General features: G+C 41.9%; 1 protein-coding gene across 3 annotated transcripts in view; it reads left to right on the top strand.

The window, feature by feature from the left end:
* The first annotated feature begins 220 nt into the window (after positions 1 to 220).
* Lin7a (lin-7 cell polarity scaffold A) overlaps positions 221 to 20,578 on the top strand; it is a 131,252-nt gene continuing 110,894 nt past the window's right edge. Inside the window, exon 1 of one of the 3 annotated variants that reach the window (XM_085683371.2) lies at positions 221 to 504. In XM_085683371.2, coding sequence (XP_085539497.1) covers positions 423 to 504 — 82 coding nt within the window. In that variant the 5' untranslated portion in view covers positions 221 to 422. The remainder of the gene's footprint in view (positions 505 to 20,578) is intronic. The other 2 variants (XM_087902198.1, XM_087902199.1) reach the window with 2 other exon arrangements.

Here is a 20,578-nt window from a genome sequence, read left to right as displayed (position 1 = left end):
CCCCCAAAAAACATAACCCCCAAAACACCAACCCTCTGTCCCCACCTCTCCCGTTCCCGTGCCCTCTTTCTCTGTGTACAAGAGTGCATTTTGACCATTAACGCTTGGGTGGAAAGTTGAAAGACACCTAACCAGCTGCATCCAGCCAGAGCTCATGGGCGGAGGAGCGAAGTTCTAGGGCTGAGCGTTCCTTTTTCAGCGCCTGGCCATGCAGGCGCTCGCGGATACCTGCCCTGCTTGGCGCGGCGTCTGAAGATTCGCCTCGACACAACAGTTGAGTCTCCATCTGGCTACCAACCCACCCGAGCTTTCTTCTCCTCCATCACCACCTTCCTGCCTCCCCCTCCTCCCCCCCTTTCCGTCTTCCCTCTCCACCCCCGCCCCCAATCTCCTCCTCTTTTTCTCACTACAAGCGGTTGCTGATGCTGAAGCCGAGCGTCACTTCGGCTCCCAAGGCAGACATGGCGACATTGACAGTGGTCCAGCCGCTTACTCTGGACAGAGGTAAGGGAGCGGCTGGTACATCAGGCCACAGAGTCCGCACAGCTTCTTCCTTCGCCCTGCCCAGTCCCACTGGGACAGCAGGATGCGCTCGGCTAGGGGGCAACTGGGCGAGGACGATCAGTCTAGGAGGCTTTCGCGCCCGGAGCAGGACACTTTCTACCCCTCTCTCCTCGCCTCGTCCCCGCCGACCCTTATCGCAGCGCTCGCCGGGGCGTGGATGCCTTGTCAGGGCTCCGATGCTCCAGCCACCAATCCTAGTCCCTTGCCGGGTCGCCTCTGGGCCCCGGCTTTGTTGGAGAGGATGTGCGGGAACCGCCGAGCGCTGGTAACTGGAGAGGGGGCAGAGAAAGCTCTCCCAGCCAGACCAGTAAAGGGACCAGTGGGGAAACCAGCTAACAACTGCCGGCCCGAGGACCCGGAGGGAGGAAGTTTGTCCCCGCGCTGGAGACAGGATCTGTGCAGCTGCGGTGACTGCGAGATCGCCCCGGGGCGGTAGGGTGCTTGGCAGGGTAGCTGGGTGCATCGTCGCCGGGCTGCCAAGCCAGGGCGCTGCCCTCGGGCGAAAGGGCAGAGCGGAACCCGGGCAGCCTAGCGAGCTAGGGGACGCTGCATCCCGGAGGCGACCTGGCTTGGCTCCGGCTTCCCGTCCGGAGCTACAGCTTGGGTCGCTGCTTTGCAGTGCTCCCTCCGCCTGCGGTTCCAGGCTGGTAGCAACTCCTGTCTCCTGCTCCAAACCAACCTTGTTCTTCGCCAACCAAGTGCACCTCCGTGCTTGGGCTGAAGACAGCGCGGGGACAAAGCGCAGGCTTGGTAACAGTTTAACTTTTAGCCTGTGACCTGCGCGTCCTACTCTTTGGCTGCATGGGAAACAGCATTTGCCTCTTTCTCAAACCTTCCCAAGCCTGGTTACTGGTTTCTCCTCTAAGCTTGGGGCCTGCGTAGTGCACATGAGTGGTACCCAACTGTGAGCAGGAGTTTCCTTTCTCCTTTCCCTCGTCCAGGTATAGAGCGCCAGAGTCCCTGCTCTGCAGAGAGAGGACACCTCTAGCTCTGGTCCGAAGCGGGCGGAGCTTAGGACCCGGGGCAGCCATTTGAAAATGCTGTGCTCAAAAGAAAATGATTTAGTCCTTGTCCCTCTAAAATTTCTCTTTCTGGAGGATTAAACTAGCGGGCCCAGCAAGGCAAAAAGAGCATCCTGCTGCGGAACACAGTGGCAAAGCTGGTAAACTCAGTTTGAGTTTCTTAATTTAGAGAGATCTCTGGTGACTTTACCTCAATCTGTTGGTGCCAGAACAGATATTCTGTGGTGCCCATAGCAACCTTACTTGGGGTGAGAGTTGAAACCTAATTGATTTTTGTGTTGGGAAATGTTCGTTTACACGCTTGCAAATTAATGACAGTGAAGAGCTCAGAAATCCGCCGTCTAATCTATGATTTTACTCCCAATATCGTCTGGACTAAGCAGGATAAATCCTTTGCTGGTAAGAGCCAAGCAGATGGCAAGCTACTAAAAACGATGGGTTTCCCAAGTATTCCTGTTTTAATGTGATGAGTTCTTATATTGTCCCATTACTAAATTACAGTCATTAACCATCCCAACTTTAACTGCGTTCAACAGTCCACGTTCTAACTACGTTAGGCGCAAACACTCCAAGAAGGTCACATACCCAAGCAAGCAAGTTCATATCTCACTGCTACTATTACTAAGACAATTGTCCCACTTTGGGGTGGGCAGTATCTTAGCCCTTAGGTGTCCCAGTCAGTTGTGCAGGGGAGGTGTTAGGCAGACAAAGATTTAACGTGCCTTCTTGTTTAGACTCAAATGGCACCCGTCCGTGATTGGACCCACACAATAACCCAGGAAGTATTTACATAGGTTAACTAGGTGGATATTTGAATGAACCATTTAGCCTTACTGGCTTTTAAAGTTCGATGAGTGAGAAAACTGTCAATAAAGTATCTTCCCTCTACTTAATTGTGGTAGTGCCTTAACATGATTGAGCAAGTGATTTTATAATTATTAGATTGATGGAACGTGGTATTCTAAACTTTGTCCTTGAGAAGGGCTTAACTCGGTTGTTCATTGGGGATTTGGAACTGACGGTTGCGCTGCTGTGCAGTTTTACCCTAACTTAGGCTTCAGCCTTTGACTAGGAGACTAGTTCACACCAAGCTCTGGGGGGCCGTCTGATAAACTCTAAACTTGTCCACCAAAGTCTTTTGGCCCCTCCGAAGCGTTCATAACCGGTTGTTAGTTTTGTTCCCGCCCCCAGTGGGTGGAGCTCCTTGAGCGATAAGGCCATTTCTGAATTCCTCTTCGATTTCCTCATAGTCCATGGCTTGTGGTGGAAATCTCACATTAATGTAGATTGGTGTTAGTGAACTAAAACCTGAGGTAAATAAAGATCAGTTGGTTATGGAGATTTCATACCAAACTGAGATGCGATCCACGAAGTCTCAGCACTGCAGAGCTCACAGGGTTGGTAGAGCACGCATATGGAGGCTGTTAGGAACCTTTCTCCTACTGACTTGGTGGATTTCCTTCAGCCACAGCTGCTAACCAAGGCTTTGCCATTGTTTTTTGATTTTTCAAGACAAGGTTTCTCTGTGCAATCCAGGCTGTCCTGAAACTTGCCTTGGAGACCCGACTGGCCTTGAACTCAGAAATCTGCCTGTCTCTAGTCAACACTTCCAATCTTGTGGGTCTGCAATGGACAGAGTTGATTCCTGTTTAGTGTTTCTTGATATTCTTCCTTTACTTACTGAGGTCCTACTATAAGTCACACTTTATTTGAGATAAGTGTATATTGAGAAATGAGACAAATGACAATTCCAATTCTAATTTCTGTCATAAGTAGGGGCCACTAGGCAAAGGTTTCTTTTTTAAGCCACACAAACAACGCATTCATCCATTCTTTTGGTATACCTTTATCACCTGTTGCATACTCGATGCTATGGGAATGCAAGAAGAAAGTTTTCTTTTTTTGCCCTTATGAATCTTAAGAGACTACTAAAGGAGACAAATGGTAAGGGATGGATTCACTAAAAATTACTGAGTGTCAACCTTATTCCAAATACTGCTCAAAGCACTGTGGTGTGCCAGTTGAGCAAAATAGGTAATATCTAACAGTGTTTGCACACTAGTGAGAGGGATACAATGAATACACATATACAAGTGTGAGGCTGATGGAGTAAAATAAAAATGAACAAATGACAACGGGTCACTGCGTGCGCGCATGCGCGCGCGCGCACACACACACACACACACACACACACACACACACACGCACGCACGTCAAGGAAAGACTCCCTGTGACTACGACATCTGAGAAGACCACTGACAAAAGGGAGGAAACAAGCTTCGTTGATAATTATGGGTAAAAAAAGAAGAATGGAAGCCCCCAGCACATCGCAAAAGAGGAGCCGTAGCGAATGGGTATTTGATGGTAGTAGCCAGGGGCCCAGATGACGTGGCTCATAACGATGATGTTAGAGTCTATGAGAATGTGAAATGCTCTGAAGAAAACTGTCTGAGAGGAGATTATGGACGTGAGAGCTACTTGGTTGGTGTTGATAAGAAAAGGCTCCCTGAGAGAGGGAAAATTTCAGTTGGTCTTCAAGTATATTATTATGATCTTTACAAAAAGGCAGTCATAACGAAAGAAGTACGTCATAATATCAGTTCCACATTTACTGCTTGGCTACCATCTAGTTAATACTCTGAGAGAGAGAAAAAAAGGCAGTCAAAAATTAAAACTCCTGAAAAATAATTACACCAGAAGGCTACATCAGGAGTTAGAAATTTGGTTATATAGCCCAAGTAAATCTACAGATTAGCTTTACACTATGTTCTATTGCCAGATGATAATATCATATGATAATATGATTTTCAAAAATGCACTAAAACCTTGCTTCTATGGTACTATACTTAAATCTTTATCTTGAATGCCAGCGGTCTTGATAAGGGCTGGCTAGTTTGGGGTTAGATAGACATCGGTGTAGAGAGCAGTACATGTAATTTACCCCCGTGGCAACGTGAAACTTCTGATAAGAAGATGAGCGCGAAATTCATCTCTTCCCACTCTTAAATGTCCTCAGACCCTCTTCCTGTGTTCAGAGATTGGCTTGGCCAGATTTTAATCTCTAAAACTAGGAATGACTTTCAGCTAAACTCAGGGCAGCAAAACAGAGTGCAGCCCGTGATACTGAATACTGCCGCCTTTATAGAACCTGGAGATGCCTCGCTGTGTTAAACACTGAGTCCTTTCAGGCACGTTCCCGAGGGTGCGGTAGCTTCCACTCTCCTTCACGTCCCATTTCAAGGTCAGAGAGGATGATATGCAAAGCCCCGTTAAATTTTGACCTTTGCTTAACCTTTCCCCTTCAAATCATTAAAGCAAAATGGTTTTAAAAATTATGACCCATAACGTGATAATGCAAACCCTGTGGTAGAAAAAAAATGAATAATTTAATTTTTCTCTGGGTCTAGAGAGATGACTCTGCACTTAAGAGCGAGTGTTGGTCTCAGGCCCCAAATTTGGTTCCCTGAACCCATGCCAGCGGGTCACAACCACCTGTGACATCAGCTCCAGGGCATCCTTGCCTCTGGCTCTCTTGGGCAATTGCACTTATGTGGACATAGTCCCCACACAGAAAAAAATATGTTTGTGCAATTGAAAATAAAGTAAATATTTTAAAATAAATTTCTAGGAGTTAATGAAAATCACGTAATTTACGAATCAGTGGTGTTCGATGACCTGATCAATAGGTTACGACCGATCTCAATGTGCCCTGTGAGGTGAATTGTTGAGTTTGCCGCCATCTACCTCTTCTGGGTTTCCACTTCAGTTTGGATAAGCTGCAAAAATAGAGATGGAAACTGCTATTTCTTGGCTTCTTTTAATCATAATTTAAATTATTGATTAGTCTTAAGTGCATTTCCTCATTTTAAAAGATTAAACTTTTGTCCTTTGAAGTTTCTACTGGGAAACCAAGAAATCTTAAATTGTGGATTTCTATATTATGGGGGGAAAACATGAGAACAAATATTGAACGTCAATGAGAATCCCATGGTGGTACAGTTTTTGTTACATTTGGTACATATTAGCATTTTCTCTTTTCTTTTCATACACAGCCCATTTCTTTATGTATCTCCAATTCAAGTCCCGGGCAACCTATAGATTTTCTAATCAACTGCATTCACCACTTGTTAGCTTTTTTGGTTGGTTGGTTGGTTTATTGAGAGAGGGTTTCTCTGTGGCTTTGGAGTCTTTCCTGGAACTAGCTCTTGTAGACGAGGCTGACCTTAAACTCACAGAGATCCGCCTGCCTCTGCCTCCCGAGTGCTGGGATTAAAGGCGTGCTCCACCCCAACCTGACTGCATTCACAAGGTTTTATAAAATCCATTTTCAACTGAAAATTGCTTTTTCCCTTGAACCTCAGTTTACTATCTTTGTTTTCATTTGGAGGGATTTTTATGACAGAAAAAATAATGAGGAAGGAGAAAAATAGGTGTGATAATTTTAACTACTGTTTCCAAGATGCATGCCTGATGATCTTGGTAGAACAAACGGAAGGCAAGAATGTTGCATCTCATTCTAAAGCCTCACCAACATCAACAGCCTGATACATTTCAACTCAGAAACATTAAGTATTTGTTTACTTTAAGCAAATATTTTCTGGAGGCAGCAATAAACATTTTACAAACTATTTTTGCTGAATGATTTTTTTGGGGGTGTGATCCTGCCATTCATGAAATTAGTGGGTTTGTTATGGGGGGTGTACTTTTAAGGCTCACTAAAGCCTCCTAGCCATATAGCAGAGTGTAAGGAACGTTTCCTGAGTAATTTACACAAAATAATGAACAAGCAATGGTGGTGTTAGGTTATCAGTTTTGTGTGTGTGTGTGTGTTTGCATATGTACGTGCATGTATTCTGTCTGTCTGTCTGTCTGTCTGTGTGCTCAGCAAATGGCCAGAAACAATAAGAGACCCTGTTGTTGATATTCATAGCCTCCTCTCCATTTTCTGCATTGATCTTACTGTTTTAGTTGGTGAATGGACCCAACATTTAGTCACATAACAGGACCATGAAGACTTTCCTAATGTGAAGAGCAGGCTGCAGAATCATCTGCCCCACCCAAGTATGCAAAAATGAGCTACTCTGTGATTTTTTTTTCACAACTACCAATTAATGAATGAGAGAACTATGACATGATAGACAGGTTAAGACAGATTTATTTTGAAAGCACTCTCTGTTGACAAAAATGTCGTTAAAAGTCACAATGATCTCACCAATTCATTACCTCTAATCAATGGGATCAAGAAGTTTTTAAGATTGGGTTTTGCTCAGTAATGTGCTTGCTCCACTTGAAGTCTTGCCTAGTGAAAGCAAATATGCCTAAAACCACTTAAAAGCCACGTGGGATTGAAAGTTCTTTTGAAGTCGTACTCAGACATCTGTCTGTGTTGCGCAGAAAGCCCAGAGCTCCCAGTTTAAACTAATCACGGCGACTAGAAACACTGGAGCAATTTCAAGTCCACCTGGTTCTGTTCTTTTTGTTTACTTGCTCACTGTTGTCATAGTAACATTAATTCTGCACAAGATCTTCTAGCAAAGAATTTCCATCACCAAAAAAAAAAAAAAAAAAAAAAAAGGATACATTGATAGAAGACACAGAATGTTTACAAGATTGAAACCCCCAGGTTAGATGGCGGAGAAGTGAGCACCAATTGACAGCTGCTTCTATTGAACAGCAATGGAGTGATTGGACACTATGAATAAGAGACTAATGGAAGTGATGCTTAAGAACGGTAGCTTGAACAGGTAGTATGACTTCGGAAAAAAATGCATAAGGATGCTTTAGGGAATGTCAGAACCAACTGTTCGGTGATACCTCCTAGCAGAACATAATAGAAGGCATATTACTAGAATGATGAAATATGGACCACTAGAAAAGAAAGCAGGGCTTCTGCAGCAGCGACGTGGGTCGATGAGAATGGATTGGATGAATTTCATAGGTAGGGCACAGCTGTGTTCCACCCTCTGGTTGCTATTAGCTGTGCAAGAGGCCTTGCTGAAAACATGGAGCTAGGTGAAGTGGTCTTCTAGTGGTTGATTGAAGCTCTGAGAATGGATGGGTCTCAGTCTTCTGAATTGTTACTGAGATTTCAGCTGAGTGCCATAAATTATATTTTAATCAAATTTGTTGGTGGCATACAGATTTGGAAAACAGGAAATAACTGAGCCAACAATATCAGCATTCTAAGATTGTACCTAGCTAAAATGACAGGTTACAATGAAGCAGATAAAATTCAATGTAGTTTTCATTCATTACATGGAATCAAGTCAGAATGTGATGAGATTCGTATTGATGGCACTGGTACATGACGGGGACAATCTTATTTAAGAGTAATTGATTTGGAAAATATTGATCAATTAATTTAATAACATCAAAACAAGCTGTGTGATTAAATCATCAAAATATTAAAAAATCAATCTCTTTAAAGTTAAATGTAAAACTTGTACCAATGCTATAATAAAATACTAATATTCCATAATCTATGGGGAATTATTTTAAGAATAACAAATGTTGTCAAATTTAGGCATCACTCTTATTTGGTATGTTCTTCGTGTTAGTGATGTTTTAGAACACAATGAAAACAATCATGCTCACAGAAAAGTTAGTCAACTGAAATGGGTAACAGAAGGCTTAAACTTGTCGTGTTGATAGTTTAATATCTAGAATCTCCAAAGGTAAAGGCTTGTTTAAAACTCACCACCTGCTTCAAGGTGTTAACTAGAAACACGACTTAAATATCAAGATTCCCTCTTGGAAGGAAGTATGACCCCACTTAGCTTTGAACCTCCTACGAAGGACAATGGCAAAATGGTAGGGCTTACTTTACTGCAATGCTTTACCTATGCCATAAAATGCAACCTTAATATATGATTTTAAGACACACACTTGTAGTGAGCGTGAGAAGGAGTTTTCTTCAACATGATAAAGATTAGCTATCAAATGCAATGCTGAATGCTGTATTTAAAGGTGAAAGATGGAACAGTATATTTAAGCTCAAGAACAATACAAAAGATTTAACCAATACTAGTAGATAAAAGTAAGCAAAAATTATGAACACGGAGCTGTCAAATTTGCCTGCCTTCAGAGTATTTGATAGTCAATTGAAAAGCTATTAGAAGGCATAACTGACTTTCCCAGAGATAATCACTAATCCCATGAATCAGTGCTCACACATCCAAATAGTAATTAAGCAGCAATCTCATATTCAAATAAGAAAGCTTAAAAGGTCAATGAAAAGGTAGACTACAACAACAAAGTACAATAAAAAGACAGGAATAAGAAAAATAATAAATTTTGACTGCCTATTTGACATGCCTGCTACGTATTTGAGAAGGGGGGATAGAAGGAAGGAAAGACGGATGAGGTCTCTCTCTCAATGATGTGCGTGACTCCCAGTTAGGGTAGAAACAAACATTTAAATAGACGAGAAAACAGTGTGACTCCAGACAGCAGTAAGTACAGAGAGAATGAGAGCAACTTCGGCAGTGAGTCCTGGAAGGCTGTAAGAGAACACTTCGTCAGAGCAGAAGTAGGCACTGTACAAAGAGGAACAAGTGAGCGCAAAGATGATCATTTTGATGAGTAAAAGCAAGGGAAAGAAGAAATCAGAGCATAGTAAAAGAGGGGAAGAGATGAGAAAGAGTGTAGAGTGGGAGGTATACTTGCTTTAAGGACCAAAGGAGGTATTGACAGCAAAGTCTGCGTAGACTATAAACGTGTATGGCAATATTATTTTCCCTCATTCCCTACTGTTTCAAGGGCACCGTGATATTTAAGAGGCAACCTGATGCTTTATAAGAATTCTGGGCAGGAATGTCCTGCCTACTTTTAAATCCTAGCGTTTCTTCTTACTAACCCCACCACATCCGCAGAAGTTGCTTAACTATTTTGAATTTCAGTTTTCTAATCTGCAAAGTTGCAAATTGTAAAAGTAATACAAAAGACGTAGATTTGTTGATTTTAATATTCTAATATGCTTAACATATTCAGTCTGGGTCTGACACATAATAAATACTCAACAGCCGTCATCATTTCTTCCCTGAGTCCTGGATGTCATGTGATCCCAACATAATGACAAGGCAAGGATAGAGAATGCTTCCTTTACCATAGTGCATGAAGAGCCTGGGACTACACTTAGTTGGGGGTTTTAAAGTTGCAGGAAGTTCTTGGAATGTTTAGATATCTAAAGGTAATATTTCCTATATATATAACTTACTCTATACATACACCTCTAAATTGTTCATTTCTTGATTGGTCATCAATGTCCTAACTCCATTAGGACACTTATAAGAGATGAATGAAAGAATTGCTTTGCATAACTATCACCCTAAACATCGACAATTTTCATATTCATGTATGAATGATGAGTGTGTGTGTGTGTGTGTGTGTGTGTGTGTGTGTGTGTGTGTGAAGTTGAGCACACATGTGTATGGATGTAAGAGGAGTTGTCAGTCTTTACCTTCTGCCTAATTTGAGACAACATCCTTCTGTTTTGGATGCTATTGTTCATCAGTCTCTATTACAGGCCAGCTGGCCCCCAAGCCTCTAGGGGATTCCCGGTCTCTGTCTCCCATCTCATCATGGGAGTACCATTGTATATTTTGGGGTATCATAGTAATTCATATTTGTGTTCCCTAAAATTTACTGAGTTAATTATTGCTTTGGCTCGCATAATTTTTTTGGCTTGCATAATTTTAAGCAAGAAAATGAGGAGAGGACACAAGGGGACAGATTTTTATTAAACAGAAATATTTTCCAACTTTGCTTCCATCGAAATTAGAATTAGGGCCTTCTAAAACTATCAAGTCTTATGTTCATGAACATTATAAAGGAAAGGGATAATTAACAAACTTTGTTTTTTTCCAAAACAGACTTATATACTCAATAATGGTTTAGGGTATGCTCTGTGGTGTTTTTCTAAGTATAAGTTAGCCATACACAGAGACAAAAATATGTACTAAGAAGATGAGAAGAAAAGTTATAAAGTGATTTTTTTGTTCCCCATTTTTAAAACAGCTATTTAGTTTTAAAGGGATGAATGGTTTTTGGAAGCAAATGTGGTAGCTCGCAGGAGAAGGTCTGCATCCATACGGCAAAGTCTCAGTTCAGTCTCCCTTTCCAATCACAGTCATGGACCTCACCTCATTATGCTTATGAGCTATGCATGCTGGGTGGGTTTGATCCACTTGACACAAGCTAGAATTTCCTGGGAAGAGGGTAACTCAGCTGAGGAATTACTGTCTCTAGATTGGACCGTGGGCCTGCCTTAGGGCATTTTCTTAATTGACAATTGATGTGGAAGGGCTCAGACCACTTACAGACAATGTCACCTGTAGGCAATTGATCTTGGATTATATTATTAGAAAGCAAGGTGAAAACTGGCTTAGAGGATACACCCACTTTGGGTACAGGCATGAGATCTCTCGCGTAACTGGTGCAAGGAGTCTATTTTAAAATGTAAGCCATTGTTTGCGTCTAGTTTTTAAAGCAGATCAAGAGAATACCTTAGATTCTGTAAAACAAAAATCTTTGTAAAATTATAAACAATGAAAAAGTAATAAAGAAAGAGAGGTGGGAGAGAGAGAGAGAGAGAGAGAGAGAGAGAGAGAGAGAGAGAGAGAGAGATTCAAACCATGAAGAGCAAGCCAGTAACCAGTGTTCCTTCATGGTCTCTGCCTCAGTTTCTGCCTCTAGGGTCCTTTCTTCCCTTGACGTTAACCATACAAGCTGTAACATGGAATAAGTCTGTTTCTCCCCAAGTTTCTTTGGGGCCATGACGTTCATCACAGAAGCAGAAAGAAAACTGGAGCATGTTTTTCTGCAGTCCTTTTCATTTTCTCTGTAAAGCTGACAATAATGAGACTCCATCTAATTAAGATGTGGGAAAAGTGAACTGAAGAGACATACACCAACAGGTGTACATGTGCACCTACTCAAACGGGAAATGGTCAACAGCTAGGGGTATCCCCCATCCCTTTCTTCCAGGGTCATGCTTACCTCCCCGGTGCAATAAGTATAAAGGCTTAAGATTTAGGTAAATGAGTATTTGTCCTACAGCTCTGCTGCTTACTGTGTTTATGGACTTGGAGTAGTGCTTAATTTCTGCATGCTCTTATCTTGCGTCCCTGTATAAAAGTGATGACACCTACCTTACATGGTCATACATTTCTTTGGTTCTGTTTCCTTCACATAGCCATTCAGGAAAACGGCTACCATCTTATAGCTGACAAGTCAAGAGTTCATTTTAGTACCTGAAGATGAGGAGACACTTGGCAGATAATTTAGGAGTAAGCATTTTGTGTCGTATGGCTATAGCTCATATATATGATCACTGATTGCACGTCGGGCATTATTCCTAGCTCTTTATGAATTTAATTTCAATCAATCGTCAAACAAACCTGTGAGGTAAGTGGAATTGTTATTTTGAAGAATCAGGAGTTGAGGCACAGAGAGCATTTTAGTTCAGCTGGATTGATTCTTAACCCCTTGGGTTTGATGGCTGTGCTACATTGTCAAGAACAAGTTCATAGGTCCGTAACATGCGCCGAGGAACATGAACTTGTAAGGAAAAAATAGAGGCAGCAGTGATTGCAAAGGCTTCAAAAGGAAGACAGGTCAGAGGAAGACAGGAGAGTGCAGAGCAGCCACAGAGAAAATAAGAGCAAAGATTTGCTCTTTACTTACAAAAATATTATCTATTACAACTAGGAGAGATTGATTTAAATCATGTATTTTAAAATTGTAACAAAATACTTGAAAATAGCTGGCGCTTAATACATGATTGCGCTCGCTGTTTATAGCAGTTATTCTTCGGGTGAAAAAGAATCTACCAAGAGAATTATAGGAATACACCAGCAATATCATGTGTCTTTCTCCTAGACTGTACCAATTGGGGCAAGAGATGGTGACTAATCTTCAGATGACCTTTCAGTCATCTTTTATGCATAAAAAAATCATATTTTGGAATTTGATAGGTTCTCAGAAAGGTTTTAGGGCCCGAAGTTCTCTTTTTCCTGTAGCGGTTGCCTCCCAGCAGGAAAAGGAAAGTGGATTTGGGGATATATCGTGACCTGAACTGCACGCTTAACAAGAAAATTGTAGCATCTTTTATTCCCAGCTTCCTGAGTAGTTTTGGGTATCCTCAGGTGCATAAGCACACCCTGCTTACCCATCATTACTGATATACATGCTCTGGGGTTATAGTATGGATTTCCTTGGCCTACGTTCTATACAGTCCATCATTCAACGTGGAAGAGGTGTTCTATCTAAGTCAACTTTAAAGGAATCCGAAGCACCGTTCTTGTGTAGTCTCCTTTGGTTGTGTGCTTTGGTTTTCTGAGACAGGGTCTTATTCTGTAGAGCAGACTTGCCTGACACTCACTGTATGCACACTCATGGGCTGGCTTCAAATTAGTAGTACTCGGTCCTTCTGCTTCTGCCTCCAGAGTGCTGAGAACATGTACACGATCTTCCACATGCAGCCAGTCCTTTAAGCTAAATATTTTCATTAACTGTTTCCTATAACACACCTGAGATTAATATCGTTTTCTTCTGCACTGCGGCATATATTTTCTGGCAAATGGACTTTGACTAAGTGAATAGTGGAACATACCATAAGTAAGACAACAAAGCTGAATCCATAACAGGGATGACAGTTGTTTTGAAAGGTCAGAGGGAAGTCCCACATTTCCCCAGTTTCAACGTAGTTTAGTGAGTTGAGGTTGATATTCATATGCTCTTGCTGAATGTTGCATTCTGTGGCCACTTGAACATCAATTTCTTCTATTGCCAGACATCTAAATACTGTCAATTAGGCGTACTTAAGATTGCTATCACTTTGGAAATGTTACAACGGCAGACTGAAAGTTTTTTCTTCCTTAAAATGTGTATGTTGAAGGCGTATTTGTCAATGTGAATTGCTCCTAGTTGGAATTTGAGGAAGATTATTTGGTTTATATTATGTCAGGATGGTGGGGTTCCCACTATTGGACTTCTGGTCTATAACAAGACAAATATTCTTCAGTCTCTCTCTCTCTCTCTCTCTCTCTCTCTGTGTGTGTGTGTGTGTGTGTGTGTGTGTGTATGCGCGTGTGTGTGTACACGTCTCTCTCTCACTGTTTCTCTCTCTTCCTTCCTTCTTTTTTCTTCCTTCCTCCCTCCTTTATTTTTTCCTTCCTTCCTTTCTTCCTTCCTTCCTTCTTTCCTTCTTTCCTTCCTTCCTTCCTTCCTTCCTTTTCTCCCTTTGTTTCCTCTCTTTTTCTCCTGCAGTTTTGTTATAACCCCCTCTGCTTCACCTTCTTTTTATCTCTCTCCTTTTACCTCTGTTTTCCCTCCTGCCTACTCTCCTCCCTTTGGACACCCCCAGAAAATTCCTGTGTGAATACAGAGGATCGTCTCTGGGTCAGAACTGCCAGAACCTTCATCTAGAAAACCCCAGGCTCTACAGAGAACTACTTCTCCACTCTTTAAGAACACTGTCTGTGCTGGTTGATTATAGTAGTCTGCTTTGGCTCATTCAAGAGGCTACAACATGATGCCAAAAGCTGGCTACTTTATGAACAATAGGCATCCATTGCTCTCAGGAGAAATCTGGAGGCTTTCTCAAGTTCAAGGCACCAGTAGAGTGTTTGGTTCCTGGCATTTCCCCACAGATGGCATTTTATTTTTATGTCCTCACTCACTCAGTTGAGCACTACTGCTCTGTGGAATCTCTATTTTTAGGCCACAAGTCCTATGTATGAGGGCTCTTGTTGTTGTGACTTTGTATCCTGAGTATTACACCTCCTAATACCATTACACTCATGACTCGGTACAAAATACAACTTTTGGAAGGATAGTTGTCATCAGAACATAACATGGAGAGAGCTAAGACAATGATGTTCTCCTCTTTCTCTGAAAACAGCCTCAGAAAGAGTCTTTCCTACTTAGCCGAGCAGATTAGCCATGGCATGACGATTTTACATGTATACATGTTAAGATATACATTCTTGCCTTCACACGTTCCATCCTGGGCTTAGAATTACCCACCATGCACGCTCTAACACATTTCAGGAAGTTGCTTCCCTTGAGCCACTTTCTGTTATTTTCAGAGCTTTAAAAGAAAACACGCAGAGTGTCTCCTCTTAGAAGCTTCCCTGGGGACAGTGAATGTAGCTTAGTTTGTGGAGCTCTTGCCTGACAGCCATTAGGCCCTGAATTCAAGCTCCACACCCTACCTCAGCACTGTGAAATGGGAGAAGAGGAAAGCAATGAAGGTTGTGCATGATTGTGCTTTGACTTGAAAGGTTTTACTTTTTGTAAATGACAAACTCCTTGGATGTAAAATAGTTCTTCCTCTGATTGATTTCCTTATATGAATTGACATTTTTACTGATGTTATATAATCTCCTGGATATTTACTTGGCACCCCTCATGTTGGTAGCCCTGGGATCTAGAGTGTATAGTATAAATTTATCTAGGTTTTTCTTTTTCTTTTTTGTTTGTTTTGTTAGTTTTTCAAGACAGGGATTCTCTGTAACAGCCCTGGCTGTCCTGGAGCTCACTCTGTAGACCAGGCTGGCCTCAAACTCACAGAGATCTTCCTGCCTCTGCCCCCCCGCCCCAAGTGCTGGATTGAAAAGCATGTGCCACCACTGCCCAGCTTAAGTTTTTCTTAAAATGGTGTTACTACGCATACTGTACTTCCAATCCCTCCTTCCCATAAGCTGCAGCTCTAGATTACATATGCTGGTGACTTATAAGCACTGTCTCCGTTTTCAATGCTTGCAAACTCCAGACACTATTTCATGAGACACGAACCTGGATTGTTTCCATTTCACTCTCCACATGCAAAGCTGCCCCGGAACTGCACCGTGTTTCACCATGCATGCTTGCTTATGGCTGATTTTACCCTACAGGTGTGCTGTCGACAAGCCGATGCAGAGACAGGAAAGCCTGTCAACCTAAACTGTCTTGATGTTCAACAGCCCCTGCTTTTTAAGGAGTTAAGGGAAAAGGAACAGAACCAGGTGGTTGTGACTTACATCTTTAATCTCAACACTGCAGAGGCAGGTGAATCTCCAACTTCCAGGCTAGCTTGGTCTACAGAGGAAGTTTCAGGGCAGCCAGGGCTACACAAAGAAACCCTTTCTCAAGAAACCAAAAAGAGAGAGAGACAGAGACAGAGGCGGGGGGGAGAGAGAGAGAGAGGAAGAAGAGAAGGAAGGAAGGGAGGAAGGGAAGAAAGATAAAAAGAAAGGAATAAAGAAAGAAGAAAGAGAAAATGGAACAGAGAAATAAACATGTATTGATTTACTTTCAATTTAGCCATTTGTAGAGATTTACTCTCAACCTTCAGTATTAACCACTCACCTGTCACAGAGGGTCCTGTCTTCCTGCCATCTACCTACATTCAGGAACAGACTGCGGTTGCTTGTCACTTGGACCTTACTAGTGACAAAGAGCCTCCGTGTAGGCAAGGCCTTTCATGCTGAGTCTCCTCTTGGAACTTCCTTAACTTTGCTTCTTCTTGGCTGCTCAGTTACAGTTCCTCTTGGGTGGGGTGGCTCTCTACTTCTTCCTACTGTGAGGAGGCCTGTCGCAGTATTGCCATGGGATCTGGGACATACGACAATGTTGGGCCCCCTCCTTTTCACCTCCCTCCTGGCACCACATGATTTTCTCTCTCCTCCTGGTTGTAGTGCATGCTCACCAGGAGTCCTCTAATGGTATACCTTTCTTACTCAGAGAAAGGTCATGGAGAAAAAAGATTTTTAAGGGTCTGCCCTTTGAGAAAAGAGATGCTTTACAATTATTAGCTGGATCACACTTGGATTGCTATCAATTTGTTTTTTTTTAAAAAAAAAACTGAGTTTTTCTTGCCTATTTGTACAGCTCTGAGGTCTCTTCCTACCCACTGTGCCATAGGTGAGAGGGGTCTTGTGCTTGCTTCACCTTTTTGCATGGAGGGTTTTTGTACTCTTCACTATTACGTTTTGAAAATGCACGCCATTCTCTTTAAGCCATCATCTATCAACAAGTCATAGAGTTAAAACATGTGTTTCCTAGCTGAGAAGGCAGAGCGAAAACATTTTTTATCTCAGGTATTTATTTTCACACCTGAACCACTGTTTTGATATGCAGGCTATTTATGTTGTTTCTCGTGTTTCAAATTAAAATCCAACCTAGACACTAATTTAGACATCTATAACGTGGCAGGCTGAGTTAACACAGAACCTCTTCCATTACAAACGTTGAGGTAGGCCGGATAAATTTCAACAACCCAAAACCAACCATCTCCACTTTAGAATACAAATGAATTGTAATCACCCACTGATGGAAATGAAGAGATGAGGGAGGAGAGCCCTAAGGGCAGGGGTGTGAGTTATATAAAAATTCAGGGAGAGGCAGAGAGAAGGAGGTGAAAAGGGCTCAAATGGTCCCCATCTTAAAAATAGGCCTCACGGATGAGCCACAAGAAGCGGAGGTAAGATGGTAGATCTACACTGTTGTTCAGCGAAGTGTAGTACAAAGCACACAGTCTGTGTGGTTCCCATGCAGTCCTGGACATGCTTGCTCAAGATATGCCCATCAAAGGATTCCTAGGCTAGAGAAGGTAAGAGGGAACATCTGGCTACCCCAGGTTCTGGCAAATGTTCTCTGCAAATAGCCTTTGTCAAATATGTGATCACAGCAGAAATATCTATACGCAGAAGGTGAACAGAACATGAACAGGAGTCAGTGCCTGGAAAAACAGCACATGAATGAGCCTGTGGCACAGACAGAGGCAACAGAAGTTCAGAGCAAAGACTGCTAAAAAAAAATCAAAGTCAGAGGCATAAATATACGTATGACTAAAATATGTACTTTCAGAAATAGAAGGTGTAAAGTAAGTGTATAACGTTGAAATAATAACAGATAAAATTGAAAAGGGCACATGAGTACACACACCGACACACGCGTGTTCTCAAACATGCCAACGTGCATACATACCACACACAGAAGAAAAGATAATGCCAAATGGTATTTTAAATATGAAATTAAATTGTCTGTTAAAGTTTTAGAAACTTCAAACGGTTTCTATGCGTGATTTTGTTTTGTCTGTACCCTCCCCCAGCTAACGAGGTCCTCTTAAGAGTCAAGTGCACTTTAAGCAGTGAAGCACTCCAGCCTTATCTTTGAAATGACTTGACCTTCAGCAGAGCTACTGTGACTTTAGTGTTAAAACCGAGTGAGCTCCGGTTAGCGTTCACTTTTCTGTAACACGGATCTGTTCTGTTAATGCCGCCACTGACACTGGAACCTTCAGCATCATCCTTGTGTTCACCATCCTTGGTGTGGCCATTCTGCAGCATTTTCCTCCAACTGGGTTGATAGCTTCGTCTCCAGCATCCCTTGTCATCAGTTGCTAATGGCGGCGTTTTCAGTTCCTTTCACGTATAAGCATCTTCTTCCTCCTCTGAACTTGCTGCTGCCTAGCTTAGAGTACCTTTTCTTCAGGAAAATACCTTGTTTTAAAGTTGACTCTCTGTTTTGGAATGTCATCTCCCCAAGTGTTTGCTACCCAATGTAAAGCTGTCTCCTCCCTCCCCCACTGCCTTTCTCTATTGTCTATCATAGCTTCGTTCGTTTCTTGCAATTGTTATTAATTTATTGTGCTAGTTTTTTTTTCCCCATTTTCGTGACAGTATACCTATCAAAAGCAACTTAAGAAAGCAATATTTTGTTGTGGCTCCATCTTGGTGTTGAGTCCATATTAGTAGGAGCCTGAGACACATGCTCATGGTGTGTCTCCGTTCATCAAGCAAAGAGCAATGAATGTTATCATTAGCTCATTCTATCCTTTTCACTCAGTCCAGGACTCCAGTTCATAGAAGGTTCCTGCCTACCTTTAGGATAGGTCTTCCCATCACACTTAAAATACTGAAGATAATCTCTCACCAATGCCTAGAGCCTAACCTAATCTAGATAGTCCTCTACAGGCATTCTCACAGGCTTGCTTTCTAGTTAATTCTAGATCTTGTCAAGCTGACAGTCAATATTAGTGATTACACTATGTGCCAAGTATTTATTTATTTCTACCCTTTGCTCCCTACTACTTTTATCTCAAATGACTAAACAACCATCTGGCACACTGTAGATATTTAATAATTTTTTTAATGAATTAATGTATGATCTGGGCACTGTAATTCTTGTTTAAGGGAGGATTCCTCCCCTCCTCCTCCTTCTCTCTTTCTCCTCCACACAATCCTTCCTCTTGTTTGTAGATTCCAACCTGTCTTCTTAGCTTTTAAGTTTCAGACATATCAAGGAATCAGAGCCTTCTGGCCTATGCTAGCCTAGTCCCTTCTAATGCGCTTTTGTAAAATCACTCCATCACCGTTCAAGAAATAACGAGATTCCCGCATATTGAAGTGGTTGTGCTGGGTTCTAATGTTACAGCCGTAAGTGCAGTAGATGCAGCCTGGATGTGTTTGCAGTGGGGGAATGGTGAGAGACCGACAGCAATGAGTAGTGTATAAACACACCACACTTCATATCGTTGTGGCTGATCTGAGGTGGTGCTAAGGGTTGAAGAGAATGAATGTGGGAAGGGGAAGCAGTTGAGGTCAAGGTTTCCTATTTTAACGACTGTGTGCTCGTCTCTCAGATACTGAGCCACCAGAGGAATTTTGTGAGAGAGTTTCGCGGTCTACTGATGCTTACATAAGCTCACACCTATGTGTGGGACACGGGAAAAAGCAGAGGCAGAGAAGAAAGGTATTAAATGCTGCAGTGTTAAAGGTGATGCTAATGAGGGTCAAGGTAGCAGTAGAAAAACTAAATAGTGTCCTTGTTTGGATAGATTCAGAAGACAAAGCTAGCATGATTTGAGGAAAGAGAAGACGTGGAATGTGAGAGAAACAAAGAAGCCTTGGTAAATCGGGTGTCTAGTCTGTGAATCTAAAAGAACAAAGCCACAGCTTACAGACTGGAAATGACATAGGTGGGGAGTAGCCACAGTGTTGAGCAACATACATTTTGAACATGCTGAAACATCTATAAAATATCATGTTGAAGAGTCTGACTTAGCAGCTCTATGCAGCGTTCTGGAACTCAGGAATATCTGGAGCGAAGCCATAAATGCTGGAGTTATCAACATACAGATGACATTTAAAACCATCTGGAGAATGAAAGAATGTAAAGTTTGTGAGTTTATTTCTGAGCAGTTCAAACATATATAAATTGGAAAGATTGTCCAGTAGGAATGCCAAGATAGTGGTAATGAGAAACCAAACACGAGTGTTTTAAAGAGATTGGAAGGAACGATGCCAACCAGAAATCAATTATTGATCTAGCAGTGCATAGGTCAGTGATGGACTAACATTTAGTTGAAATGGAATATAGTGACTTCATTGGTATGAGGTAGCAAGAACTAAGAACACATATGTTAGGGGAAAGATAAGCAACTTATAATATGCTCTTCACAAAGATAAGAGAATTGGGAAAGCAGCAAGATGAGAAGCAGTACAGAACCAGATTGAAATTCCTGTCTGTAGTAGTGGTAAGAGGTGTATCTTGTGGTAACACCTATGTCTGTCTTCTTGGGTATGATGCCTACTCCAAAGCAGAGGCTCAATTTCATAAAATTGGACAAATAAATATAAGTTAAAATTATGACCTAGAACGTTTTAGTTATGAGATGGTTTCCTTTACATTTCTTTTAAATTGGACAGGAATATAGATGGATGATAAATAGATAGATAGATAGATACATAGATACATAGATAGATACATAGATATATACATAGACAGACTGACAGACACTGGTGAAGAAATACAATCACAGGTCATATGATTTTTCTGCAACTAGTTGCCAATTCTCCAACTGATCCAGCTGTGTAAGTGCTACGCACCATCACTATTTTTTTTAAAAAAAGCATGCAGTATGAAAAATTAATTTGTTTAAGATCTTCAAGAAAAGTAGCTTTCGTCAGCTATCAGAGTTTTTTAAATCATAGATAAGGACAAGGAGT

This window comes from Myodes glareolus, chromosome 26 (genome assembly GCF_982192425.1).
Source record: "Myodes glareolus chromosome 26, mMyoGla1.1, whole genome shotgun sequence".
Lineage (NCBI taxonomy): Eukaryota > Metazoa > Chordata > Mammalia > Rodentia > Cricetidae > Myodes > Myodes glareolus.
Note: the sequence above shows the minus strand (reverse complement) of the source record. Positions and strands in the feature narration are given on the sequence as shown.